The sequence below is a fragment of the Falco punctatus genome (assembly GCF_963210335.1).
Source record: "Falco punctatus genome assembly, chromosome: 4".
In the NCBI taxonomy this organism is placed as follows: domain Eukaryota; kingdom Metazoa; phylum Chordata; class Aves; order Falconiformes; family Falconidae; genus Falco; species Falco punctatus.
The window spans coordinates 4,902,104-4,928,503 of NC_137583.1; the positions used below are offsets into that span (position 1 = coordinate 4,902,104).

At 41.3% G+C, this 26,400-nt stretch overlaps 1 protein-coding gene across 11 annotated transcripts in view; it reads left to right on the plus strand.

Annotated features, from left to right (window-relative positions):
* FBLN2 (fibulin 2) overlaps positions 1-26,139 on the plus strand; it is a 121,991-nt gene extending 95,852 nt beyond the window's left edge. For all 11 annotated transcript variants that reach the window (XM_080387085.1, XM_080387088.1, XM_080387091.1 and 8 more), the window contains 9 exons: positions 2,289-2,423; positions 4,563-4,700; positions 5,023-5,166; positions 8,785-8,913; positions 9,438-9,563; positions 10,218-10,334; positions 11,153-11,281; positions 15,421-15,544; positions 16,570-26,139. In XM_080387085.1, coding sequence (XP_080243211.1) covers positions 2,289-2,423; positions 4,563-4,700; positions 5,023-5,166; positions 8,785-8,913; positions 9,438-9,563; positions 10,218-10,334; positions 11,153-11,281; positions 15,421-15,544; positions 16,570-16,927 — 1,400 coding nt within the window. In that variant the 3' untranslated portion in view covers positions 16,928-26,139. The remainder of the gene's footprint in view (positions 1-2,288; positions 2,424-4,562; positions 4,701-5,022; positions 5,167-8,784; positions 8,914-9,437; positions 9,564-10,217; positions 10,335-11,152; positions 11,282-15,420; positions 15,545-16,569) is intronic.
* Positions 26,140-26,400: the final 261 nt, after the last annotated feature.

Below are 26,400 nucleotides of genomic sequence, written 5' to 3' on the forward strand. Positions count from 1 at the left end.
GGAGGAAAGAGTGGAGCTTTGCATACTGCATGGCTAATAGTTTAAGGCTCCCATCTCAGCCCAAGTCACAATCATTAGGCTTTAGAGATCATCAGTGTGTCACTTGTGCACAAAACTTTCATTGAAAGCAGAAATTCTGTACGTAAGCTTCCAGTTTCCATAATTTTAATTTCCTCAAATGCATTCCGGCCGGTTCTGCTTATTTGCACGAGTACTTAGAAATTTGAAAATTGAATCAAAAAAGATAAACAAAACATGAAATTATATTAGATTTCTTTTTCTCTTGGAATTCTGAACCTTCTTTTTACCTATTTACACCTGCTAATCAGGTGGAATGCTTCCCACTTTATTTGGGTAGTATTTCAGACAAACATGCTTTCCTCCTAGTGGCTCTTCTGACATCGTGCTGAACTGACTTCAGTTCATATGATGCAGTGTAGTGCTGATGATTTGTTTATATGAGAAGGCTTTTTGTGGTTTGCAAGAAAAGATAATTGGAGATCTGTTGTATAGCTAGTAGAAAGTCTTGCCCTGGTTTGGATACTGTTAAGTGGCTATCCAGAACCATTTTTCTCTAAAATTAAAAAAAAATAATAAATTAAAAGATCTCAAATTTATTTAAGAACCAAGTGTAGATAGGTGGGAGAGGTCTACCACAGCAGTTCATATTCTTCTCTCAGCATTGGGAGGGGGGCTTCAGTTTTGGGTATGGTCACTCCCACTGCCCCGAGACCACATATGAGAATTTTGCTCCTTACTTTTCATTTTAGTGTGTAGGAACTGGGAAACTGTACCAGCATTAGCATTAACCCTGTAAAATCTTTGGAGTAGTCAAATACCTGCCACTCTGTGGAAGTACTGCAACATCATGTGGGACAGGCAGAAGGATATCCAGCTGGTGGTAGTGACCTTGCTGAGGATTAATCAGCTGGCTTTGGAAAGCGAGTATGCAGCATGTGAAGAATAGCAACAAAAGGAAAACACAAATAATAAGTGAAATGGCAACAAGCTAACATACTGGTCTTGCACAACTTGGCACACATCACCAGTTAGCTGACTTCAGCAGGAACCGAAATTTCTTGGTGCTTGGTCCTCATCTATTTGGTAGAAAACAAACTGACACATTTTCTAAGACAAAAAGCTTTTAAAATGGCTTTTCTTGTTTTCATGCTCCACAAAGGGAAGTATATCTGGTGGTGTACTTTGTTGAGGAAGAGGTTCTACAGCCAAAATGGAACTCTGATTTAAACAATACTTGCTATATTGTTTAGTATGAAAACAGCTTCATGCTCAGAGAAGCCTGATGATTCGTAATGGTTCTGGTCACATTTGGCTTTTGTTAGTTCTAGAAATACTTCTTTGCTTTATATAGAACAGTGAACGTGTAAGATTTTGTGGAGAATGGCAAGTTTCTCTTCCCAGTCTCTACCCCTTTTTGTGGTTTATAAGTATCTGCTCATCATGCTATTCCTAGCTTTCACTATTAAAATAAGCAAAGCATGAATTTGAGATTATTTCATCCATGCCTATCAAAATGTATCATTTTAAAGGCGTGGCGTATTCCTTTCCAAATTGGAAATACATTCCAACGTATTCCAATGCATTCTGCAATCTTGTTATTTAAGTGATTTTTAAAAAATAACTTTTCTACTACTCCACCTGGTGAAATCAGATCTCTTTAAAGATTTAAATGTGAATTTACAGACTTGATTGAGCCTTCAGGATCCCTCTCTCCATATTTTCTCGTGTATCCAGCTCTAATGACGCATTCCTTAGGAAATGAGTGATGCCACATTCGGCGAGGCAGGCAGTTTCAGTACCAATCTCTTGTAACGGTTCCACACCAGCAGCTCCTGCCTATCTGGCATGAAGCAGCAGGACTGATGCATTGCCTGAGATATGAAAAGCTGGTAATGAGCAATAAGCATTAATCACTTCTCATTCAGTTGTCCAGGAGGTTTCTGTCAGTAAACCAGAAGCTGGTTATCGATCCTCTGCTCACCCTGCATTTAATCCATTCTGTCCATCCCTTGTCCTCAGTGCCTACGCCATCATTCGGGAAGAGGGGAGGAGATCTCCCTGCGATTTGTGTCTCTTGAGTTACTCTGTGTTAACAAAAGAGCCTGGAGTAAAAAAAGTCTTGCATCAGAACACTGTAGCAAGGCCTATATAGACTGTCTTTTGGAAGAAATGGTTTCACTTGAGCTTTTGACTCCTTCCAAAAGTGCAGGAAGAAGCAGATCACTTGATAAATATGTGGCACTGAATTGTTTAACTGTTTCTCGTAGACATTAATGAATGTGTAACAGACGCGCACACCTGCCAGCGGAGAGAGCACTGTGTCAACACGATGGGTTCATTCAAATGTCTCCAGGAACTGAGCTGTCAGCCAGGTTATGAACTTAAGGATGGAGAATGTGTTGGTAAGACAAGTGTTTTTCAGTTGATGCAGTTGCTGTTACGAAAAAGGAAAAGGGTTGCAAACCTTTTTATTGTTACTGGTCTGTGATACCAGGGTTGTGACTAAAAAAGGCTCATCATCAGGGAGATGTTTGGCTTCATAGACTCCTTCTGAACATTTTCTTATTTGAAATAGTTTCCAGCAATAACAATAAATTATTTGAAAACTGCATGAAACCTTATGAATTAGGATTTACCCTGTTTTTAAAGCATTAGAGGTAGATCTCACTGATGGAGGAATCCCCATTATGCTCCTGTGCCTAGCTCTGCTTTTCTCTGAAGGGACTGATACTGTTTGGTGTTGAACACTGCCTCAGCCTGGTCCTTCCTGTGTTTAGGAGGTCTGTCTGCATTTATTTACATTTGGAATGGTCATGAGGTTAAGAAGTTATTCTCCATCTCCCCCTTCTTGGTCTCTGTAGAGGTTTAACGGAGAAGCTAACATCAGTGGTCGTAGCACAGCAGAAGTTGCTCTGCAGCACAGGAGCATGCAAGAGACATACGGACCCTGCCTTCCAGGGCAGAAGTCAGTGTTATTTACTCCTAAAATTTTTGCACAAAGAGTTTCCTGACAGCTGGAGTAAGAGATGCCTGAGGAAATAACTTAGCTCTTGACATACAACATAAGTTATAAAATAAAAATGATCAGAAATCTCGCTTTATATACAGCTGCCATAAGTAGTTTTACTTGAGTTGGTTTACTTAAAGAGGCTGTTTGTGAATGTCTCGTTCTGTTGTCTGACTCTGTAGCATTTCTAACATTTATTGCTAATCTGGATGGCTTTCTAGTCTGTACATTATAACAGACTAAAGTTTACAAATGTTTTTAATTTGTTTTAAACTGGCCTTTAAATTAATGACTTATAAGAAAGACTAAAGTTTCAGGACTATGTGTAAAATTGCCTGTGGATAACTATTGAATTTGCAGAAGTTTATGAAATCCTCAGTTCCACATTTTTGCGTCAGTCTGTAAATACGATAGGAAGACTACTAATATAGTACCTTCTGTGAGACTTCCGATGTTCCCCTGTGACCTTAACATTTATCTGAGGAGTTAGAACAGAAAGAGAAATGCCAGCAGTTCTCCCATTGTCTGCCTGGAGGAGCAGGGTCTCCTCAGCTGTGGAGTTTCCTCCGTTTGTCTTTACCTTCTAGTAAAGATGTTCATCATAGGGAGTGTTCTCAGGAGCCAGTGTATGTTAAAGCAGCATTTGAAAATATTGAACGGAATTGAATTTCAAACATGTTTATAACTGAAGTCTGTTCCTAGGTGGGTTTTCTTCAACTGGAAAATGTTAGCACTGCCACTGTACCAGCTGATACCTGCAGTTACTCAACACAGATCAGCTGCATGTAAATTTCTAAGTTTGAAAATTGCAGGAAGGGTTTTCAATGTGCCTAGAAAGCAAACATTAAGTTGGTGAACATAATTTGATAAATAATGTCATATACATAATAAAAAAAAAAAAAGCTGTGTTGAGCTCTGGCTGCAAAGTAGGAAAAAAAAGCAAAACTTGTTACTAATATTACTACCTCTCATTCAGATTTTTTTCAGAATAATTTTCAGAGTTGGGTAAATGTTTGTTCTGTGTATGTAAGTACATATATATATATACACACACACGTGCCTGTGTACATAGTGAAATCCTATCCCTGTTCAAATGAGGTGCCCCAATAGTATCAAATTCAGTGGAGGAAGGTTTCTACCTAGAATCCCTGAGATATACAAGGAATAAGAGACCATTTTGCTTTTGGAAGAGTGTGGTACACCTTTTATTGTGTGTTGGTTATTCCTGGTTGTAATTTGGGTCTTTATGACTTTAAAACTTCAGATATTCCAGTATTTGTGATGTACAAGGGACGCTGTGAAAAAAGCAGTAGGGACCTAAATCAAATTTGCTGCAGGACCTAACAAATTCTGAAGCCTGTGCTGAAGTGGATGTCCAAGAGACTCCTAAGCATCAGATTTCCCATAGTCAACACTGGATGTCTGGTTTAAATGATGCTTCCTAACTTCCTTTCTGAGGAGTTAACTCGTCGTGAAGGCTACTGAAAATTACAGCTTGACTAGTCACAATTTGGTGTTTTGATCTGATTTACAGATATTGATGAATGCGAGAGAGGAACTCATAGTTGCAAAGTAAACTTCATTTGTCAGAATACGGAAGGATCATTCTACTGCGAGTCAAAGCAGCGCTGCATGGATGGGTTTTTACAAGACCCTGAGGGAAACTGTGTTGGTAAGTGTGATCAGCAATATTTTTGTAATATGTGCAGCAGCACTGGCCAACTCCTGTTCCTTTTAGCCTGTCCAAGGGGTGTCTATTGACCACATGTAGTTTTCTTCAAATCCTGCTGTGAATTTAATTTAAACATTGCTGTCCTTTTAAAGATATGCACGCTTGCATATTGAATTTGAACATGTTACCACAGCAGACCTTCATCAGCCTTATCTTTGTGGCACAATAAATTGAAATGAAGGAAAGAAGTGACAGCTGGAAGAAAACAGACCAGAAAGGTTAAATAGCTTCTGTGACTATTCTAATTCATTTTCTTCACCAGATATTAATGAATGCACATCTCTCCCCGAGCCATGTAAACCAGGATTCAACTGCATAAATACCGTTGGGTCTTACACCTGCCAGAGGAACATGCTGACATGCAGCAGAGGCTACCACTCCAATGAGGAGGGGACCCGATGCATCGGTAAGGTCAGACTCCAGTGTCCAGCCAGGTGCCCTCTCAGAGGAAAAAGTACATTTCAGTTCCAAAAAGAGGGTTTGAGTTACTGCCAGATTCCTAAATGGATTTGAGGAACGGGAATTTGCTGTCCAAGCAGTGCAATGATTTGTTTGGACTACAGGATTCTGCACTGATGTCTGACTGCTGCACGGAGGTATGCCGGGTGGCGCTGGTTTCGACTGCATATGGGATTTGCTGGCTTCCATTCTGGAGTGAATATTATTTAGTTCGTTTTTAAACTCCTGCTGTCAGTCAACACCATGATCCTTTGCTATTTTTTTTTACAGTATCCCACTGTAAGTGATATGATCTGAAGCCATGGGATGCGGCAAATGAGAAACGCTGCGTTTGTGGACTCACAAGAGCAGTACTAAGTGGATGCTCTTTGTAGCACCACTTTGTAGCAAATGGTGCTCCCCATTTGCATCCAGTTGTGTGTATGTTTAGAATAAATTCTTACTTTCTTTGTGGAAAGAATGAAATATTCATGTAGGCTGGCACACAGCTTGATACTGATTTGTATTTGTTCCAATGTGTTTATGGAGTTACTGACTCAGAATAGCAGATTTCATCATTTATTAGCATTTGTTCTGTAAATGAGCACAGTAGGCACAAAGGAACTGAAAGCTTGGTCCTGGGTGCCCAAGGCAAGGCTGCCTATGTGTTTTTTAACACCCTACGTGCTGTTACATGAGGTAGGAAATCCTAAAACAACAGCAGGGGAAAAATAAAAAAATGACAAATCAGCATTTTGGTTAGTGATGATATCCTAATGATTTCTACTTGTGCTCCCTTTAAATAAAAGGAAGGATGAAAAATAAACACAATGTGCGATGTTACAGGTGGGTGGAAGCCATACTGGCAGCTATTAATTTGGTCGTGACTGGCAACTTGTGAAAAACAGTGGTATAGATAGACCCCATTTCCACAGAAATTTCTGCATTCTCCTTTTTGCTCTTCATTAGGCTCTATCTTCCTTCCCAATTTTACGTCCAGGACTACCCTGACCATGTAGAAGGTGACTGGCCAGTCAGACGGTGAGGAAGATTTGGAAGTAGCAGAAGACGGGAGACAGTTTATGCCTATAAATGAGGACATTTAAAAGGCTTCCTAACACAGCTCTAGGAGGTTGTGTTGTGTAAATTCAGGGCAAAGTAGTGCAGTGTCATTCGCTGCCCTATTACACAGCAGCCTGAAATGCTTCAGTTGTTACAAAGGGAAGGGCCAAAAGTCCTGTATGTCTCCGTTGCTGTAAAGACCCAGTTCTTCAGCTGGTTTCGATTGGTTCTGTTTCAGCAGTCAGCTGGGATAGATGTGTTTGCACCAGGTAAAGTGTGGTGACCCTGAAATTGATTTGAGGGTTACCACCATGCCAGCAGCTCCATGAATGTCTCATTTTTGTCGCAATTCAGCAGTCCTCACTGAGCAGCTCAGAAGTCCTGGCTGTAGTGCTAACAGTCTTCGTTTTCAAGCCCTAATCATGGCTAGGGCAAATTACGTTCTTAAATTTCAAACTGATGATTTATAGGAAGAATCCAGCTTTTTTCCCCACTTGTTCCTAAAAGAGAGTGACTGTGTGTAAATACGTGACAGAGGATGAAATTGCCATTACCAATACAGCATTGGTCTCTTTAGAGCATGATGAGATAACACAATACATTGTAATTACTGATGACACTTCGTCTCTACTTTACATGATTGACGATATTTTTAAGGAGCAGGTATAAAGAAGCTTCTCTAGTTTGATTTTGGTAAACAAATGTTTAGTATTAATTCTCTGTCTTTGCTCTCTGTGCTCAGTCTCCATTTGCAGTCTCTATCTTTTGGCTGTTTTGGTTTTGTTTTTTTTTATATATGGCTTTCTTTAAGTAGGCAGAGAGCATGGAGAAGAACAAAGAAAAGCATATGGTCCTAATTTCTCTTCTCTATGATAAAGACTTATTTTCTTTAAGGCATTACAATAGCTAATTCAATTCCTGATTCAGATATATTCACAGTAGTAAATACATCATCTGCACATGTTTCTCCAGCAGAACTACACTTGTGTGGTCATCTTCTCTGTTCACAGGATTCATTTCTCCTCAAACTGTTGATACTTTCCGATTGAGTAAATGAGTTATTAAAAAATACCTCTTATATTTAACTGAAAACTACTGTAACTGGTGAAATATGGCACACTTCTGATGGTATAATGCACTAGAAGTAATTAAAGTGTGAACGTGATGGAATATATAATTATGGACAAACTAATGAAATGGTCGCACACATGAATTCATTGTAAATAAAACTCCTACTTTACAAATTAGTGTCTGCATTAGAAACTTTGTTGGTTTGATGCTACATCTGATCTTAAGAGAAAGTGAGGAGGCTGTTTCAGCAGAAATCTATGAGCCCATCAGGAATTCCTTGCTTGGCAAGTGGCATTCCCTGCCTTCCCTAACCCTGGTGCTAGCAGGGACCGTGTAGGTGGGAGCCTGTGCTGAAATATTGAACAAAGTATTTGCTAGCACCTCTCATCAGGGTTGATATAATCTCCACTTTTCCAAATCCAAGTTTCTGTAACTTGCTCTCATTTCCCCGTCATTTTCTCAGCAAGTGAATGCTCTCTGGAGCATTCTCCAGGGCTGTTGTTTGATGGAGAACTGCCCAGGAACCCTTTGAAATGTCATAGTGCTCAAATTTATGACTTCAAATAGGGCAGTATGGAGAACCTCCAGCCTTAGACTACCATCCTAATTAATATTACATGTACAGTGATTTGGGTTTTAAAAGTCGTTGAAGATGTGAATAATAGGAAGGAAGCAGGATCTGATGGCAGAACTCAGAATACTTGAAGAAACACAAGTTTTTGAGGGTTAATCAGACTTTTTGATGCTTCTTGTCACAGATGGTAATGGGGATTTGTTAGATACTGATGAGCTATTTAGTCATGTTGCAAGTCTTGTAAATCAGCATGTATTGAAAACTCTCATCTTCATCTGAGGATTTTTAAAATGAGATTGGAAGTGATGCATGTGAGTGGAGAATCAGCTAATTTGTTGGTATTGGAATTTTGATGAGAGGCCATGAGGAATATCAAAATGTGAGTTGACTGATAAAAGAAAAAAGATCAACATAGGGAAAGAGCAAAAGGTAGATAGCAGAAGCAAGATTGAAAGGGCAACTGCAGATGAAAATAGCAATTGCTTTAATTGAAGAGATGATCAGAATTTCTGGCTAGTGCTTGTTTTGCTTTAAATTGCTTGTCGTGACTCATGTAATGGCAGAACATCAGAATAGGGTGTTTAAATGTCATGGTTTGATCAAAATCAAAATATGTTTACATTGCAATGCAGAATATGCTGGGAAAGCTCCACTGCAGTTACAGTTACCATTTTCACTTTTAAGATAACGTATTGCTTTTCAAATCTTTTACTTACGTAAAGCTGACTTTGAGAAGAGCACAGTGGGCCAGGGGACAACCCTAACAGTTTCTATTCCTGATATTTAATTAAGTATTTTGTGCTGCCACCCCCACCCCCTTTGTAAACATTGATTTTCAGCAAACTGTGTTTAAACTAATTGCTTTCTCTGGTTCTGCAGATGTGGATGAGTGTCAGACTGGGGTACACCGTTGTGGCGAAGGGCAGATTTGTCATAATCTTCCTGGGGCTTATCGCTGTGACTGCAAGATGGGATATCAGTACGATGCATTCAGCAGAAGCTGCATTGGTATGTAAGGCACAAGATGAGATGAAACGACTGATTGATTGAGCCTTGGACCTGAAGGCAGTATTTAGCACCATCCTAGTGTGCAGTTATTAGTTCTGCAATGCAGTGCCTCAAAAGATAATGGAATCACCTCCAAAGCAGTTGTTGTTCAGTGCGACTGGCTATTTAGAACTCTGCCACTCCATGCTGTGATTTCAGACTGGGTGTCCTTGGTTTGGTTGAGCTGGAGGTTATCAATTAAAGTAATCTGCAAAGTGCTTTCCTAGGGGTTACACTTCTACAGCTGTAGAAATTTATCTTTCTGAAGATTTCACAACTTTCTTCATAAGAGATTATGATACAGCATTTTGTATTTTCTCACTACTGTACACCAATTAGAGCATAAAGTCAGACTGCATAAAACCTGAGGTTGCAGTGTTCCATGCTTCGCAAAACAATCTCTGACACTTTTTAAAATATCCTCCTGCATCTGGTTTGATGCTCTTTTTTCTAAGTTGATTGCATTTTTTTTATTATGCTGGCAGACATAAACGAGTGCTGGAATTACCCTGGACGCCTGTGTCAGCACACGTGTGAGAACACCCCTGGGTCCTACCATTGCACTTGTTCTTCTGGTTTCCGCTTGTCTTATGATGGGAAGCATTGTGAAGGTACCAGACATTTTTTCTACGGAGAAGAAATTACAGTGTGAATTAAGGGACTTTAGAGAAGTGGAGGTGAAATATAAATACAGTAAACCCATGATTTATGTGTGCTGAAATTTGCAGATATTCAGCTGAACACTCAAACTGTCAGATGAAAGCTGACAAATTTCTTCTCTTTCTTCCTTTCCCTCACATACTTTTTCCTTTCCTTCCAGATGAGAGAAAAGGAGAACATAACAAAGAATCGGAGACTTTCATTCTTATTTTAATAAAGACGAAATTTGGTAGTGACAAAACTTGGGAAAATTTATTTTTAATTGTATAGAACCTTTGTAAATTCACCATTACTTTTTTCAGGAAATGATTGCATATTTTTAATCAACCATAACATATAAGGTCTGAAACACGTGTTGCATGTGTATGTGTTTGCATTGGCATATATAGAAAAAAAAGTCAGGTGCAACAGACATCTCACACTTCTTGCGTGAGAATCCCCATGCATTCTGTCTAGGGAGCAGAAGCGTCTTCCTGGGACAAATTAATCCATCCTTACTCACTCTGATGAGAAGGATCTGGTAGCTATTCTGAGAGGCAAGATATAGTGGAAGATACCATTCTGAACCATTGTGGCAATGTCTGTGGGTTTGTTTTTGGATACAGATGTGAATGAATGTGATACTAGTCCCTGCAGCCAGGAGTGTGCCAATGTTTATGGTTCCTATCAGTGTTACTGCAGGCAAGGTTTCCAGCTAGCAGAAGACGGGCATTCTTGTAAAGGTAAGGCTTGCTGCTTTGTCAGAGCAAGTTAAAGATGCGTATACTCTTTAACAGCTGGGGCTGTCTGACTCTCAGCAGCACCTAGTGCTGCAGGTGATGGCTAAGGATGATAGTGACACCCTGATGCAAAAGCTGCAAAAGGGAACTCTACCAGCTACTGGAAAATGCAGTTCATTTTCATGCCTCCTACTGGGGGCTGGAATACATTTATGTGACTGTGGAAATGGTGAGGTTATTGTTTCATGGGGCTAGAGATTATGATTAAAAAAAATAAAAGGAAGATAAATCTATACCTCCATTACATTAATTAAAGCCTCCTCTCAGCCATGGTTGGATGAAGGCTTGCTCCTGCTTCTGCTGCTGGTGGGTGAATGAGGAGTGATCAGGATGGAGACAGGAAGGGTTTTGCCTGTTTTCTTGAAGTTACCAATAGTGACACTTTGGAGAGTCTCCATTAAGAAATGATGCAGAAACCCACATTCTTCCTAGTGCAAGGAAGCCCCCAAAACAATCCTAGAAGAACTACAGAGGTACAAGAGAGAGTTTTTTAAACTCAGATGTGCCCAGGACTTGTACTTTTCTGAGAGTCCATACTACTTGCAACCAGCATTTTTGGGAGCAATCTTGTGTGCAGCATTTCAGAAAGCACCATCAACAGTCCTAGAGCAATGTCAAACTTTCACGGTTGCATTCATGTTTAAGAGTATATTAGAAATTCACCAGATAAAAAAATTCTTGTGTTTTTACAGTGTCCCTTTCCAGATTTCTGTTTTTCTTTTTGTCATATGTTTGTAATTGTGGTTTTTTTTCCCCCCCAGATATCGATGAGTGCACACAGAGTGCCGGCATCCTTTGTACTTTCCGCTGCGTCAATGTTCCTGGTAGTTATCAGTGTGCTTGTCCTGAGCAGGGATATACCATGGCAGCAAATGGAAGAACCTGTCGAGGTAATGAGGAGTTTAGGAACTGAAACTTTAATTATGAAACTTTAATCCTTGAAATTATCTAAACCATTACAGTTATTCAGTCAAGACTCCTTGTTTGATATTAGTCATTGTTAAAAAGCCAGTATTTGACAAAGTTGCCAAATACTGGTATGTGCAGCGTCAGCTCTTTCTTTTGCTAGAAAAAGTACTGTGGCAACTCTCCTGTCAATGTGAGCTAATTGTTTAAATGAATTCCTAAGGGAGCCCACCTCATCATTCAAATTGGAGCACGTGATTACTTGCATGAGCTGTATGTGCACCTTGGCACAGCAGTAAGCGATCCATTTTTTTAGAGGTGCCAGATGCAGAAATCTGTGGCTTCATTATGAGATGCACTTTCCTGCCCCAGAAAACTGAGAGTGAATGTAGGAGCTGTAATGCGGACTTGGACATCCAGAAGTCTGCCACCTAAGTTTAATTATGTTGGTGTTAGTAAATGTTAGTGTAAATGATTTATATCCTACACACACACACACACACACTTTTTCTCCAGAATCATAGAAGTGTCTTCTGGGTGTCTGGTGGTTTTCATCTGCTGCACAGCTGTCTGTTTTTGAAGTAAAACTCCCCCATTTCCAAAAGATGCACTGACTGTATAATGATGATTGAAGATCTCGTTACCTTTATGTACTCTACATGCGTTCCTGCAGTGGGTTACACTAACTACCAGGTATTTCCTGCCTTTAGTTTTTCAGGAGCCCTTCACATAACTTTTGGTTACCTATCTCCTGTGCTTAAGTTCTCTTCTCCGTGGTACTGGCAGTGACCTTACACTATGTATGTCATGAACGGCATGACCATACTTGGTCCTGACTTTGGAGCAGGGAAACAGGCTAAATGATGCTTAAAATCTTTCTTAAAGATTTTAAAAGTTGGGAGTTTGTTAAAATGTGGTTTTCGGTATGAATGCCATTATATCCATGTGCACTTAAATTCTTACATAAAACTCACCTTTAGAAAACTGCAGCTATAACTCTCCTCAGACTTTTTTTTTTCCTAATTATTTTTCTGCCTGTTAGTTGCCATCTCTGTCAGATTTGAGCTGAGGACATTTTCCAGAGTTAACAGTGTGAGCCACTTCGTTAACTGGCCAGCACAGCTCTCCCAAGGCAGAGGCACCCAGCACGCTGCAGGTGCTGGAGGTGGAGGAGGACAGTTTGCCACACAGACCTATGGATCACACTTGCGGTGTTTGTGTGGTGTGAAATCCTCCGTGCATGCTCACCCTGAGGGGAGAGGGTTCCAGTTATATAGACTAGCCTTGCTAACTGAGCGAGCTGTACAGTGACACTTGGAAAGGCTTTTCAGAGTGCCTGTGCCACTTGGTACATGCAGCCTCCTTAAAGGGCGGCGTTGGTCTACTGGCAGAACTTAGCACGTGTGGCAGCTGTGTGTGTGGCTGGGCAGGCTGGCGTTTGGTCACGCACTAGGAGTAGCCCCCAAGTACGTGCCCTTTTTTTGAGCTTTGCAAGTTTATAGTTACAAGTTTGGGAAGGCTTATATACGGAGGTGTCTCTGAAGGCGTGGTCAGAAGAGCAGTCTGAATTGATGCCAGCTGCACTAAACTTGAGAAGATTCTGTTGGTTTCTACCAGCTAGAGATCTGGCGCCGGTTGCTCGTCATCTGACCAGCTCTTAAGAGTTACTGGTGGTACATTCTTTGTACCTTTTTTTTTTCCAAACAGATGAGTTGTATCTCATGTAATAACATCTCAACATATGGATCTTTTTGGAGAAACTGCCTATGGTATTTTGCAGCACAGCCAAACTGGTGAAGTGAGTGCTTTCATGACAATGATTGCAATATGGAAGAAATTCTCTTTTCACCTAGGGGCACTTCTGAGAATCAGCAAGGGATTTAATTTACTTTGATTCTCTCCTACTTCCTATTGTATACTTTTCTTTGCAAGACTTTTAAACCAGTCAGTTCAGTGTATGAAATCAGTTCTCATCCCAGGGGAATGGAGGGAGGGGGAGGTTATAGTTTTCCTCTAAGAGTCTCCCTCTTCTGTGACAATTGGCAGAACTGCAGAGCCCTACATAGTCCACATGGTTTGTCTGTTAGCGTTTATTTCATTTTAAAGCCTCCGTGCGTTGTCTAGACATTTGGGAGTACACAATGTGACTGTGAGAGCTTTGCCAATATTTTCTGTTCAGGCTGGATCCTTGTTATTGCATCTGGTTTTCAGCATTTTAAGGCCCACGGCTTGTGCGTACATATTATTTAGGTAACCACGTCTAGGTTCTAGGCCATAAAGTGTCTTTGAGCTTTAAATGTTCTTTTATGTCTTCTGCAACATTACTTCTCATTACGGGAAGATACTTATATTTAACTTATATTTTCAAAAATGTGCGCCTCGTTCTAAAGTGTTGTTCTTAAGTTCCCATATGCCATAACAGTCTGGTGGAGCTTACATCTCCTTTATTATGCAGCTGTATAGAACTGGCTACTTTGCTTTGTATTTGCCCCCTGCTTTAATCCAGAGCAACCTGCATGCATAGAGAAATTCTTCTTCTGACATAGCCCAGCTTTCTCAGTTCTCAGGAAGTCGGGGAGAAGGTCCTGTTGGCTTTTAAGATGGGTTCTTTTATTCTGATGGGATTTGTTTATTCCTGAGAGACAGATTTTGTCACAATAGGCTGTGAATGGCTCACGTGTAGGCAGCAGTAGGGTATCCCTCCACCCGTTAGGTGTGCTTGCTCTGGGGAGGGGAAGGCCCTTTGCAGACTGGGTGGCGGGGCAATGTTTGTTTGCTTGCGATATGTGGACATTTTACAGCCTTGTCCATGAAGAGGGAGCCGTTGTGATCACAAATAGTGTAAGAAGTGTGTGAGCAATTTATAGCAGTGGCCACCTTTCATCAGGGACTGACCCTTGTACTCCAGTGCTTGCATGCAGTGTCTCCACTGTGCAGAAATCCGTGCACATGCTCTGCTGTTTGAAACCAGTTAGGTGCTTCCCACAGCAATTGAGCTTATCGTGTGTGCACTGTGCTCATGTGCTGAACCGTGCTTGTTTAGAAACACCTTGCTGTGAGCATGAAACTGTGCTTCAGGGAGTACCTTTGGCCTGTGGAGCTGTAAAAACTGGCCCATCCATTTCAGAAAACTATTTTAAAACTGTTTTCAATCAGAACAGCTGTGGAAAGCTTACACAGCAGCTGTGGGCATGGGCAGGTTGGCTGGTCTGAGAATTTAGGGTTCCACTGCCTTATACTACTGGTATCTAGTTAGTTTATTCTGGTTCCTTTCAACCTGGTCTATAGTATCACTTACAACACATCTCTGACACCTCAGGAGCGAGGGACAATATGGCAACACTAGCGATTCTGTCTAGATGTTCAAGTCTGGTTTGAACCAAACATGTTCATGTTTGCTTTCTATTGCAGTGGGAAGTAGTAAGACAGGAGGATCTTGGGTTTTGAGAAATTATTTTCCCTCCCATGTTTATTCTCCCCTGAAGTTAAACCCAGTGTTGTACCAGATGTGTTTGGAGTGAGGCTAGCTGGATTCACAGGGGTGTGCCAATGTTTGCAAAGTACAGGTAAAGAAAGAAACTCCTCCCATGGTAGAAGGCCCTGGCCATGTGCTGGGTGGCTGCAACTGGCCACACTTTCTGCCAAGCAGGCGAAGGACTACTACACAGCATCACAAACTGCTTGTAGGGAAGAGTGGGATCCCTTGTCCATTGCACACACTGCTGAGTGGTACTGTCATCTCTTTTTAACTGATAATGTCAAGGAAGGAAATTTTTTTCCATAGAAGGCATATGAACTTTAGCAGAATAGGAATCAATGTGATTTACCCCGTCACTCCAAATGCCAACCAGTGTCTGTCCATGCACAGAGATGAACCTGACGCACCTCACCTGAATGTGCATTTCACACCCCGTGCGTTTCCTCCAGGGTTCTCACAGTCCTAGTCTGCAGACAGCAGGCACAGGTACTGAAGAGGTAACTCTCAGCTTGCAGAGCCAGACCCACAGACTGCTCTTGCTTCTTATGCACACAGCGTCTCATAAGCATGTTACAGTCCATAAATTGTGATTACTTCTTATTTTTGAACTTAGCATGTCTTTTCCCTTGTGTTTCTTCTTATTAGATATTGATGAATGTGCAATAGGAACCCATAACTGTTCCACTGCAGAGACTTGCTATAACATCCAGGGCAGTTTCCGCTGCCTGTCCTTCGAGTGCCCTTCCAACTACAGAAAAGTTTCTGACATGTAAGTATTACCATCACAACAAAGCCAGCAGCCTAGTCCAGTGGCTGTGGATGTTACGTAGTGCTTCTGTCTGTGGGCAGATGTAAATACTCAGGGCTCTAAGATGCTTCAGTACCTGGAGCACATACTCCCCCATCTAGATTTTCTGTCCATTTTTGCCCCTTCCTTCTTCCAAGCCCTAGAAGCCCCGCTTTGCCCCCCAACTGCTGCTATAACAGCAGTCATCAGAGCTTGCAGCTGTACTTGCTGCAGCTCTTAAAGGGCTCTGTTTATAATTAAGTTTTTTAAAAAATAGATCTTATTGCAGTAGCTGCCCGCCTGCTCCATGCACCACTTTTGCAGTGGTTTGGGGGCTCCCTGTTTAATAATCAGATTGCGGTTCCTTGGAGAGTGTTGAAACATTGAAGGGGAGCAGGATCGTGAGCTTGCCAGGCTTCACGGTTCTGGGAATGGCACAGCCCCACTGCTCCCAGCTCCCCAGCAGCTGAGGCTTGGCAGCCCCAGAATCTCCGACCCATTTCCTGCCTCAGTGGCTGCCAGCGCTTTGGGAAACCATATTCAGTTGCCATATGTAGTTGGGTTTAAGTTAGACTTAAAACGTACTTCTCCTGCCGTATAGAACTGTGCAGCTTTGCAGGATGAGAAGCTTGTCTCCTATTAGCTGCCTTTTAAAGTGCTTTTGTTCTTGTTTTCCTGGAGTACTGTCCTAGGCTTGTGCTGTTGGTGATGGATCACAGATTCCTCTTCCAAGCTCTGTGCTTGCAACATGACTCTGGCTCTTTCCTCGTTGTGGAGCTTCCCAACACAGCTCCCCATGTCCATGATGTTTTTCTTACGCTGTTGTACACTGATGTATATATTGTTTACAAATGCTTTATGGGTACTGTAAAAGCAGAACAAGCAGCTGATAATTACCCAGCTGAAGTTTGGGACTCATGTTTGTCTGATATACTGCAATACTGTGAAATATATGTTTTACCTGATATTACATGGACACTGAACGTGTTTCATTTCTCATCTCTTAGGAGGTGTGAACGAATCAGTTGTTTTAATTATCTGGACTGCCAAAATACCCCGGTGCGCATTACCTATTACCAGCTGAACTTCCAGACCAATATCGTGGTCCCAGCTCATATTTTCCGTATTGGACCATCGCCTGCCTATGCTGGAGACAACATAATCCTTACTATCAACAAGGGAAATGAAGAAAACTACTTCAGCACTCGAAGGCTGAACTCGTACACGGGCATTGTCTATCTTCAGCGACAAGTGAAAGAGCCTAAAGACTTTTTGTTAGATGTTGAAATGAAACTGTGGCGTCAGGGAACATACACTACTTTTCTTGCCAAAATTTACATTTTCATCACAGCTCATGCATACTGAAGCATGTATTGACATTGGATTTTATTGGTGCTATGCTCTTTAACTGTTCTACCAAAGCTTAATACAGTTGAACTGGCATTTAGTGTATCTAGCCTTTATATTATTTTTCTATCATTGCTTTAAACTTTTTTATTGGTTGTGTAAATTAAGTTAATTTTTATCTTGTTTTGTTTTGTTTACTTATGAAATTCTTTACATCATCATTTGACAATGAACGAAGGAAGGGTTAGAAAGGCAGTACATAAATTGTGTTAAATGCTGGAACCTTTTCTTAGAAATTATTTTTAGGTTTAGTCACATCTGCAGGGTATTGCACTAGAGGGGAAAGATATTCACTTGGGAGTATTGGGTTTTGCCACTCAAGGAAAAACCTTGAACAATTTCTCTTTATTACACAAACTTATGGTTTGGCTTAGCCACTGACTTTGCTGCGATTTCTCTGTGTCGAGATGCTGTGTCAAAGGCTGTACATGTACACTGATGGTTAGCTCACCTCATGTTACCGGTTTATTTTCCTCCTTCCAACTTTCATAATATGTTGCCTAAAATATATATATAAATAAAAGAAAACTCCACCAGTGAAAAAACCTATGAATGAGTCTTGCTTTAGTAGGACTACTCATATGCTAAATAAGTGCAAGACCAAGGCCTTAAGAGAATGTCGTGCTTTAGAGTAAAAACTCACAATGCATTTATAGTAGTTGTCTTTATAGGTGCTGGGATTCCTTTCTATACAGACGCATTTTATTTAGGTAACTACAAGTGCAGATTAGATGCTTTATAATTCTTAAAGGAATGTCTGAAAGGGAACATGGAAATAATGAAATAATTAGTTACTGCTTCTTATTTAAGGCTTGGGTGTGCCACTGAGGAATCAGTTGCAATTTTTTAAATAAACAAAAAGGGGAGTTGCTTCTTTTCTTCAGGAAAATTAATTCAGTTGTGTTACTAAATGACGCAGAGGAAAATGCTAGTTAAATTGATGGTTTGTATTATGCCATTTAGAAAATAGCACAACCAAAGTTTTGAGCTCGATTTCCTCTTGTTCTACAGGAAACTGGATGAGGTCCAAAGCTGAAGGCCAGATGTGGCAAAGCATAGTATAATCGAAGTATTTGTTAGAATTTAGAAATGAATATCAGAACTTCTTTATGGCTGGTGGTTTTTTTTTTCCTCCCCAAAAACCAAAAAAAGCTCCAGTGTTCAAATTTTCTGAGCTTCCTTTGTTCTAGCTATAATTATTCTGCACAATGTTTTAAAGGAAACACATAGGTACAATATATTGGTGTTTGCTACACTGCAGTTTAATAATCATAGAATCATAGAATACCAGGTTGGAAGGGACGTCAAGGATCATCTGGTCCAACCTGGCAAAACAATAATCTGTTCTTTTTTACAGTTGATCTTATTTTGACCAGTGTGTACACACACAAAAAAAAAGGGAGAGATCAAATTTTATGGCTTTTTATGCCATAATCAACGATTTTATTATATTGTAAAACATTTGTTTGAACTGCATCTTAAAATCTTGTAATCACCTATATGGTGAGAGGGGAGATGTCCTGTATCCACTATATCCCAAGGCCAGTTTCTACCACATGAAGTCACTTCTTTAATTTGGACTTTCTTACCAGTAATAAAGTGCAAATCTTTCTGTATCTGACATAATAAAGACCCATTACCGGGGGAAAATTATTGCTCTTCCCCAGCTGTGAAATATGGGATGCCTGTGAGTTTGCATACATCAAACTTTTCTGTTTTTTCTATAAAAATAATTTTGTAAAAGTGATCTTCTTCCATCCATCTTTTGTTTTCTGTAGTTAACAGTTTCATAAGCATTTAGCAGGGAAGTGCCAACTGAGAAACGCATGTTTATGCAATTTGTCATTTCAATTAATGCATATCTTACAGCTACAGGCCTGGCAAGATAAAGAGGCAGCCGCAGTGATGACTGGAAGAGCCTTTCAGATCCATTACGCAGTATACATGTTAAGTGGCGATACATTTCTCCATGCCCCAGTGGGGCACATTGAGAGTCACCAAACCCCAGAGTTTTCCATCAGCATTAGTATTTGATTGAGCGTAAATGATATTCAAGCCTGGCCGGTCTTTCTTGTCAGAGAACGAATGGACAAGTCATTTGTTACTTGGAGACCTTTTGCTGACTAAAACCAGCCATAGTCAATCACATTAAGGATCTGGCAGTTTTTAACAGCTACTTTTCATTTTCTAGGCAGGTAATTGATAAAGTTTTAGGAAAGGCTTTGCATACTATTAGAAGAAAAATACTGTTATAAAAAATTGTCTCCATCAGCACTGTGTCCAGTAGGCATTCAAAAAGGGTAGAAATCGCTGTTTGATGCAACTGGTCAAAGCAAAGGAGTGGCTTACAGTAGATCATTTCACAATCTTCTGTTCCCCAAATAACCAGAGGAATCTTTTTACCTCTTACTAACCCAAAGCGTATGCCCTGTCAGTGTTAGTAGCAGCTGCAATGGACAGTTATAACTGCACCCTTTGCTTTTTCTTAGGACAGTGCTCATGATTGAACTTGAACAGATACATCCACCAAAGACCCACTGACAGGTGAGGATGTGTTCTCACAAGGTCACAATGGCTTTGGGCTGGAATTTTAGTCTCCTTCAACCAGTCTACCTGCTAGAAGGCCCAGTTCCCACCTTCGGTAGCATTCCTTCCCCTTTCTTTGCCTGGGTAACCTGGATGGAGAATGAAAGCACGTATCCACGTACACAAAAAGAGGTCTCAGTGAAAAGAGTTCAGGCCTGGGCTGTACCCTTACGGCCTCTTGTACTTTCCTAAAACAGCAATAGCTTTCCTGAATTCTCTCCTGAACAGCAGTGATTTTCTTTCTTTCTTTTTTTAATTTGTCCATTTCTAACAAGTGAGTTAAGTAGCTTTTATTTGTTCCCTCAGTTTCTTTGTGCCCCCCACCGCTTGTCTGGTTGAGAGGAATTAAGAGCAGCTACCCAAGATCTATGCAAGCTGATAAATTCATGCAGAAAACAACAATTGTAGCAGACTTGGGGCATATGATCATATATGTGTAAAAGCCTCATATTATTATTATTACTGTGTTCCCCAAATTGGGAATGGCCTTTATGTGACCTGCCTGAACAATGTGTGTTCTACTTAGCTTTGCAGGTTGCTTACTTCCGCCTCCGTAAAATGTGACCTTTCTGTACCTGGCTGTTGTATTCCTTGGGAGATGCAGTGATCCGAGAGACTGAGGAAGATCAAATTTGTCATTAGAAGGAAGAAGAAGTTAAAATCTGTGGGTTTGCTAGAAATTTGAATTGTCTATTACAGGATGAAACATCATCTTGTCTTTTGACTGGAATTTACATAACACATAGTGGAAATGGCAGTAGATGGGTGAGAAAGGTGATTTTACCTAATATTTTTGTTTCCTTTCTGCACCAGGCAGAAGATATTTCACAGTCTCTTCGTATGTAAAAAATAGTGCAGGTGCTGACTAGTCTGTGCTAGGATTCCTCTGGTAGCCTGATACAGAGAAGAGGCAGCAGGTTGCTCAGCTTGGACCTTGCTCCTTCTCACAATGGAGTACCAGAGCTCAGCTCACCCGGCACGGAAGGGTAAGCTGTTAACTGTAATGAGCCAAAATTCTTATATTTGCTGTAAGATGCCCAAGTAGAATTTCATGCACTTCTTTCTTCCCCTTTATATCAGTTATTACTCAGTCTAGTGATTTAGGACAGAAGTAAATTTCAAACTTAGGGTTTTTATGGTTTGGATCATCCTTTGATGTTAAAGCTGTAGCAAGGGACATGTTACAATAATGGCTCTAACATCAGAGCATCAGTCTCCTTTGCAAAGGTCTCGTTCAAAATGCCTCTTAGCACAGCTATTGGTACTTGAGAGTAAGGGAAAAACCGAGCCGCCTCCTGCTTATCCCCCTTCCCTTAGGTGTGAGGTTTTGCTGGAGCAGGCTGCTCCCTCACAGACACGCTGCACCCCACAAACCAGCCCAAAGTGCCTCTGCCTCCCGGGGACGGGGAACACAGGGTGTGCTGCCTTCCTGTAGCCCCTGCCTCAGCCCTGGGCAGCAGGGGGACATTACAAAGCTCACAGGCTGCCTCCCTGTCTCCCAGCTGGTAGGATGTTGAAGAAGCTTTGCACCTGGCAGCTTTTGGGTGGAGCTGGGCCCCAGGTGAGAAGCCGTTTCTGCTCTGCACCTGCGGGTTCACTGCTTGTGCTTGCATCTTTGCTCGCTTGCACAGCCTTGGGGGCTGTAGTGCTTTGAAAAAAGCTGCTCTACACAGTCTAGCCAGAAGAAGTAGCACTGAAAACTCTGCACTGTAAGATGGAAAGCAAAGGAGAACAATAAAATAAAACAACAAAAACAAAGTAAGACTTTGCAGTTCTCTGGTACTGTGAGAGGTGGTTATGGTGCTGAATTTGGGGTTTTGCATGTTCTTGGGGTAAAGCCTTTGAGTGTGTGATTAAAATTTTTGTCCTTTGTGGGTGCATAAGTTTTGTCCTCCCCTTCAGACCTTTGCAGGGTGAGGAGTTGCTTTCATCTGGTTTGCAGGATACAGAGAATCTGTTGCATGTTTTTTGTCTCCCTCCTTATTCTCTATAGCTCTTGTGAAAGGCCCTGACTGTTTTTCCCCCATTCTTTTTTTTTTTCTTTTTTTTTTTCCCCCCACTTCATTTTTCTATTTCTCCCACCCATGCCAGGAAGAAGACAAAGTTCCAGCCGGGGAGAATTAGCATTCTGGAGTAAAAATAGATTTTGAGGTTAAATAAAAAGTATCTTCATGCTTTCAGTGTCTCTGCATCACAGAGACATTCATTTTGAAGTAGCTATTGAAAACCAGGATTTAATTATATCCACTTTCAGTGATGTGGAACTAAAGTCACAAACTTGAGCCTTTTGTCTTCTAAACCACAATTCTTTATCTTGCATATTCTCTACAAATAGCAGTCAATGTGTAGGACTGTTCCAGAGCTTTGGAGCCTTTTAGATAAACCTCAGCTTTCAAGGGCTCCTGCCTGATGTCCCCTGGCACGTGCTGCTGGAGGAGGTGGCTGGCAGCAGCAGGCCAGCTCGGTGTCACTTCTTGTCCTGAGGATGCTCTGTGGGCTCTTGTCACTGCTGCTGGCAGCGTGGCAGGAGTGGATTCTTCCAGCTGCACCCCAGGGCAGAGGCTTCCACGGCCAAGGGGGCTTTTTCATGGAAGATGCTGACACTGACTTGCCACGATCTGAGGCTCACATTGTGGTGCAATTAAAAATTATGTCATCTGCTGTGGATTATCTCTTTTTAGCTGGGGTTGGATAGGATGCCGTTGTGGTGCCCTACATACTGTGAAGGAGGGGTGGGAGGAGATCCTTTGTACATTAGTGAGTCTTCTGCGTGGTAGCTGAGGATTGTGCTGGCTGCATAAATTCACGGCAGGATGTTTTAATTGCTTGGAGCTTGGAATGGTGTAATGGTAACAGGGGGCTAGAAGAACTGAACTGGTGATACAGGGCTTTGGGGGAGCTGCTGTGGCAAAAAGGGCAATGTGATCTAACAGACCAAGACCAGCCCAATGGGAAAGTAACCCTGGTTTCACTCCAGGTAAAGAACTGGTCTCAGGTGAGATACCTTGTACTTAGAAGCGATCTAGGGCTAGGTTAGTCAACATACAGTGTATGAGAAGGCAGATGGAAATTAGCTCTGTCCGGGGTTTGTGGCGATTTATTTAATTGGTAATAGTCTATAACTAAAGCATTAAGTCAAATCTCACAGACAAATACCAAGTTTCTGAAGAGGAACACTGGTTATGGAAAAGGCTATCTGAAGGAGTCAGAATTTTAACAAATTGTTCCCAGCAGAACAAGTGATGCATGCTGTCCTTGAGGGTGTGAGATGGGCTGTGCGTGTGTCTAAAATCTAATTTTATTTTGGAATAATAGCCGAATGTGCAGAGTACTAAACTCTCCTCCGTACCACCATTTCTAGAAGATAATTATAAAACATGTTAGTGACACCAGTTGATTGAATTTAAGGAAAATACGTCCAAAAATGGAGACATAAACTCATTGAGAGAATGGCAGGGTGGAGATGCCTTTTGCTGTGTTGATGTGGGTGTCTTACAGCAACACAGACTCCACTAGGCTACACTCCAGAGAGGGTTTTTGACTCACTGTGATTACAGAATTAGTGATTGCAGCCAAATGCACCATACAAGAGGATAGATCCTCCTTGGCATTGATAGCCAGGAGAAAAATGTTCGTGGAATACTTTCAGTATGGGGAACAAGACTGATAATTTTTAACGACCTAAGTCTGAAGTGGAGCATTGCCATTTCTGGAGTCTGAATAAACTATGTAAACTAGTGATATGGGACTGATAAAGAGATCTTTTAAATGCAACGCACCATGATGAAAAGTTGGGGGTTTGGTGGTGGTAGCAAAGCAAACACTCTGACTAACAGATAAAGATTGTTGTAATGAGAAGACCTCGGTGTGGCTGGGAGACTGATGAGGCCATTTCCCACATCTGACTGTTGCTGGAATATCAAATGGATGCAGCTCACATGACCTTGAAAGTGGAGGAGGTGCCCACTGACCTTCTAGTGTTGGGATGGTAAAACCCAGCTCCCAAACTCATTTCAGGGTAGTTAAGAATATGCCTCTCTATGCTGGCATTGGAAATCTTGAGAGTGTCCTGTAGTTAAGATGGAGCAGCTTGTACCACACTAGTGCTACAGCCATTGAAATGTAAAATTAGCATTTTCTTCTCTTATGGACGTTCTTCACAGTAGCTTTATAAGTGTAATCCCAGTTTATCTTAGCTGTTGCAGACGTCTGTTAGAGTTAATCCTATTGTCTTTCAGTTGCACCATGGAGAAAGAACTTTCACATTGACCAGGAATATTTTGGACAGAGTTTCAGGTTCGCTAATGTAAAAGTTTAATTCCGAAGTATCACTATTTTATCATTATACAATACAGTGTAGAATTGTTACTGTGAGTAGGGGAAGGACTGTGCCTAGCCATTAGTGTAATCACCAGGTACATGTCATAATAACTGAAATCTGCACTGTAAGTGTCTGTCTAACTTAGATTTAGGGCAAGTATGAAATATTATACCAACGTATTGCAATGCTTAACCCAATGTAAATGGACATGAAGATGCTGTGGTATTGATGACAGGCAAACATAGTCCTGTAATGACTCCTGCTTGATTATTGCTGGAGTTGGAAGGGCACAAGTGTGGATTTTAGTCACAAAGTCTAGGCATTCCTGAGGTCAGCATAACACTCCTTACATTTGCAGACCAGGGGAGTCTGTAACAGGAGATGCAGATATTCATAAACTTTTCCAGAGCGGACAGACTCTCCTGTAGTTCCCTGTTTGCATAAGCAAGAGTCTGCACTTTCCATTTATATAAAAGCAGCAGTTATTGATGTGAGTAATCCCATTAACTGGGAAAGCTTGAGTACTCAACTGGGATTTGGAAGAGCTGGAGTCTGTTCTGGGCTCTGTCCAAAAGGATAACTGGGTGCAAAGTGATTGTGGTGCACATGCTTACAACCTCTATGTGTTCTTGCAACCAGTATAAGAGTTATAAAATAAACCCTCTACTTCAGCCTTTAAGAGTGTGGTCGTATATCTATTGCTACCATATTAGAGGCTGGAATAACTTCTACTGACTGTTCCCTGTCACCTGAGGATGTCCCATACCAGGCACCAGAGATGGTATTGTTGACTGGAGGGTGTGAGGCTGAGTGTGTTCTCAGGTGTCAGAACCATACAGCTGTTGTGGGCTGTGCTGGGTACCACTAGGCATCTTCTGCTAGCTCAGGTAATACTAAAAAACCCCCCAAACCTACCAAATAACAAAAACCCCAACCTCGGTAACCTTCAAAATAATTATTTCATAAGAAAAAATACTTACTTTTCTTAAGAAAGAGCTTTCTACAGTTTCCCAGCAGTTGTTGGTGCAGAGCTCCACTGAAGAAAATGGGCTGGGTGAACTGAAGACACAGCTTTAATCATAATTTTCCTCTGGGTAGAGGAACAAAGGCACCATGACGGATGCTTGTAATGTTGTCACGTTGTCTGAATCTCATCCGGAAGACTGATATGTATAATGATGAACACCATTTAGGAATATGATTACTTCGTATAGGTTCCTATACTATTGTTCAAAAACATACCTTTCAGCTTGCAAACCAAGTAATCAGAAGACAGTGAAGGCCAGGCCTCCAGTTGGAAAGGTCACTCAAAAGCTAACTGACAGTATCAAAGCTGTCGGACTGTGCACTGTGAGACTAACCCCCACCCCCCACCCCATCCTTCTGTCAGTCTTGCACCCTGTATGAAGATGGCGGGGGGTGGGGTGGGTGATGGTGGCGGTTGGGCTTTGGTGGGTTTGGTTTGTGTGTTTAGTAATTTGGATTGATGAGTGTCCAGAGAAGGGTTAGTGGGTGTTCACATCTCTTCCATGCGTATGTTGTGCAGGTAATCTGGGCATAGTCACTCGGGTAGAGTTCTAAATCCTTTGGCATGTGGCACGGAGTTGCTTTTTACAGGTAGTATTGACCTGCTCAGGACTGTGAAAGCCCACCAGCCCTGCTTCACTACTTTCCCTTCCTTAGAAATCCTTGGTTTTCACAGTATGTTTGTTAACTTTGGTTCCTTTAACCCAGCAACAATCTTCATCTCTTCCTTTTATGAATTCCACTTGTAACCTCTCCTTTTCTGTAGCTGCTTCCTGTAGGTTGTCTTGCTTTTACCCCATTGCCAGGAGGTTTTTGTTTCATCACATCTCTCCCTTTTAAAAGGGCACAGGTCAAAAAGAGAAACATCCAAAAATCCATCAACCCTTTTTCATTGATGCCTTAGAGACTGTACCAGTGCTAGCAGCTCACTAATCCGCTGGCAGTACCACTGAGCTGCCAGCCCAGAATCTGAGGAATAATATTATTCTAAATTACACTATGGCTTTAAACTATGCAGTGTCGCAGGTTTGCAAGGCAGCTGTTCCGTGCACTTCTGGGACTTAGCAGAGTGTGTTGTTGAATGAGCACCCTGGGAAATCACTAACAAAAGATGATTTATATTTTCCCGAATTCCATTGGTTTGTTTTTTGTTTCTGTTTTTTTTTGTTGGTGGTTTCACTTGGTTTGGTTTTTTTTAAGGCATTATGTTTCATTCTTTCTTGGAGTGCTTTTGTAGTAAGGTTTTGTTCCCATATGCTCTTCATGGTTTTGTTTTGGGTTTTTGTTTTTTTTTGAGAGGAAGGATATTGGATTTTACAATTTATTTCCTTAAGCATCACCTTCACCATGGGCCAACATGTGAAACAGCTTGGGGCAGAGTGGTGGTCATTGCTGTGGCCGTGTCTGGCCCAACCCACAGCTCGTATTCAAGAAGATGAGTTGGTTTTGGGCCTATTGTGACTGCAGACCTGCTTGGTTTTATTCTCATTTATTTAGT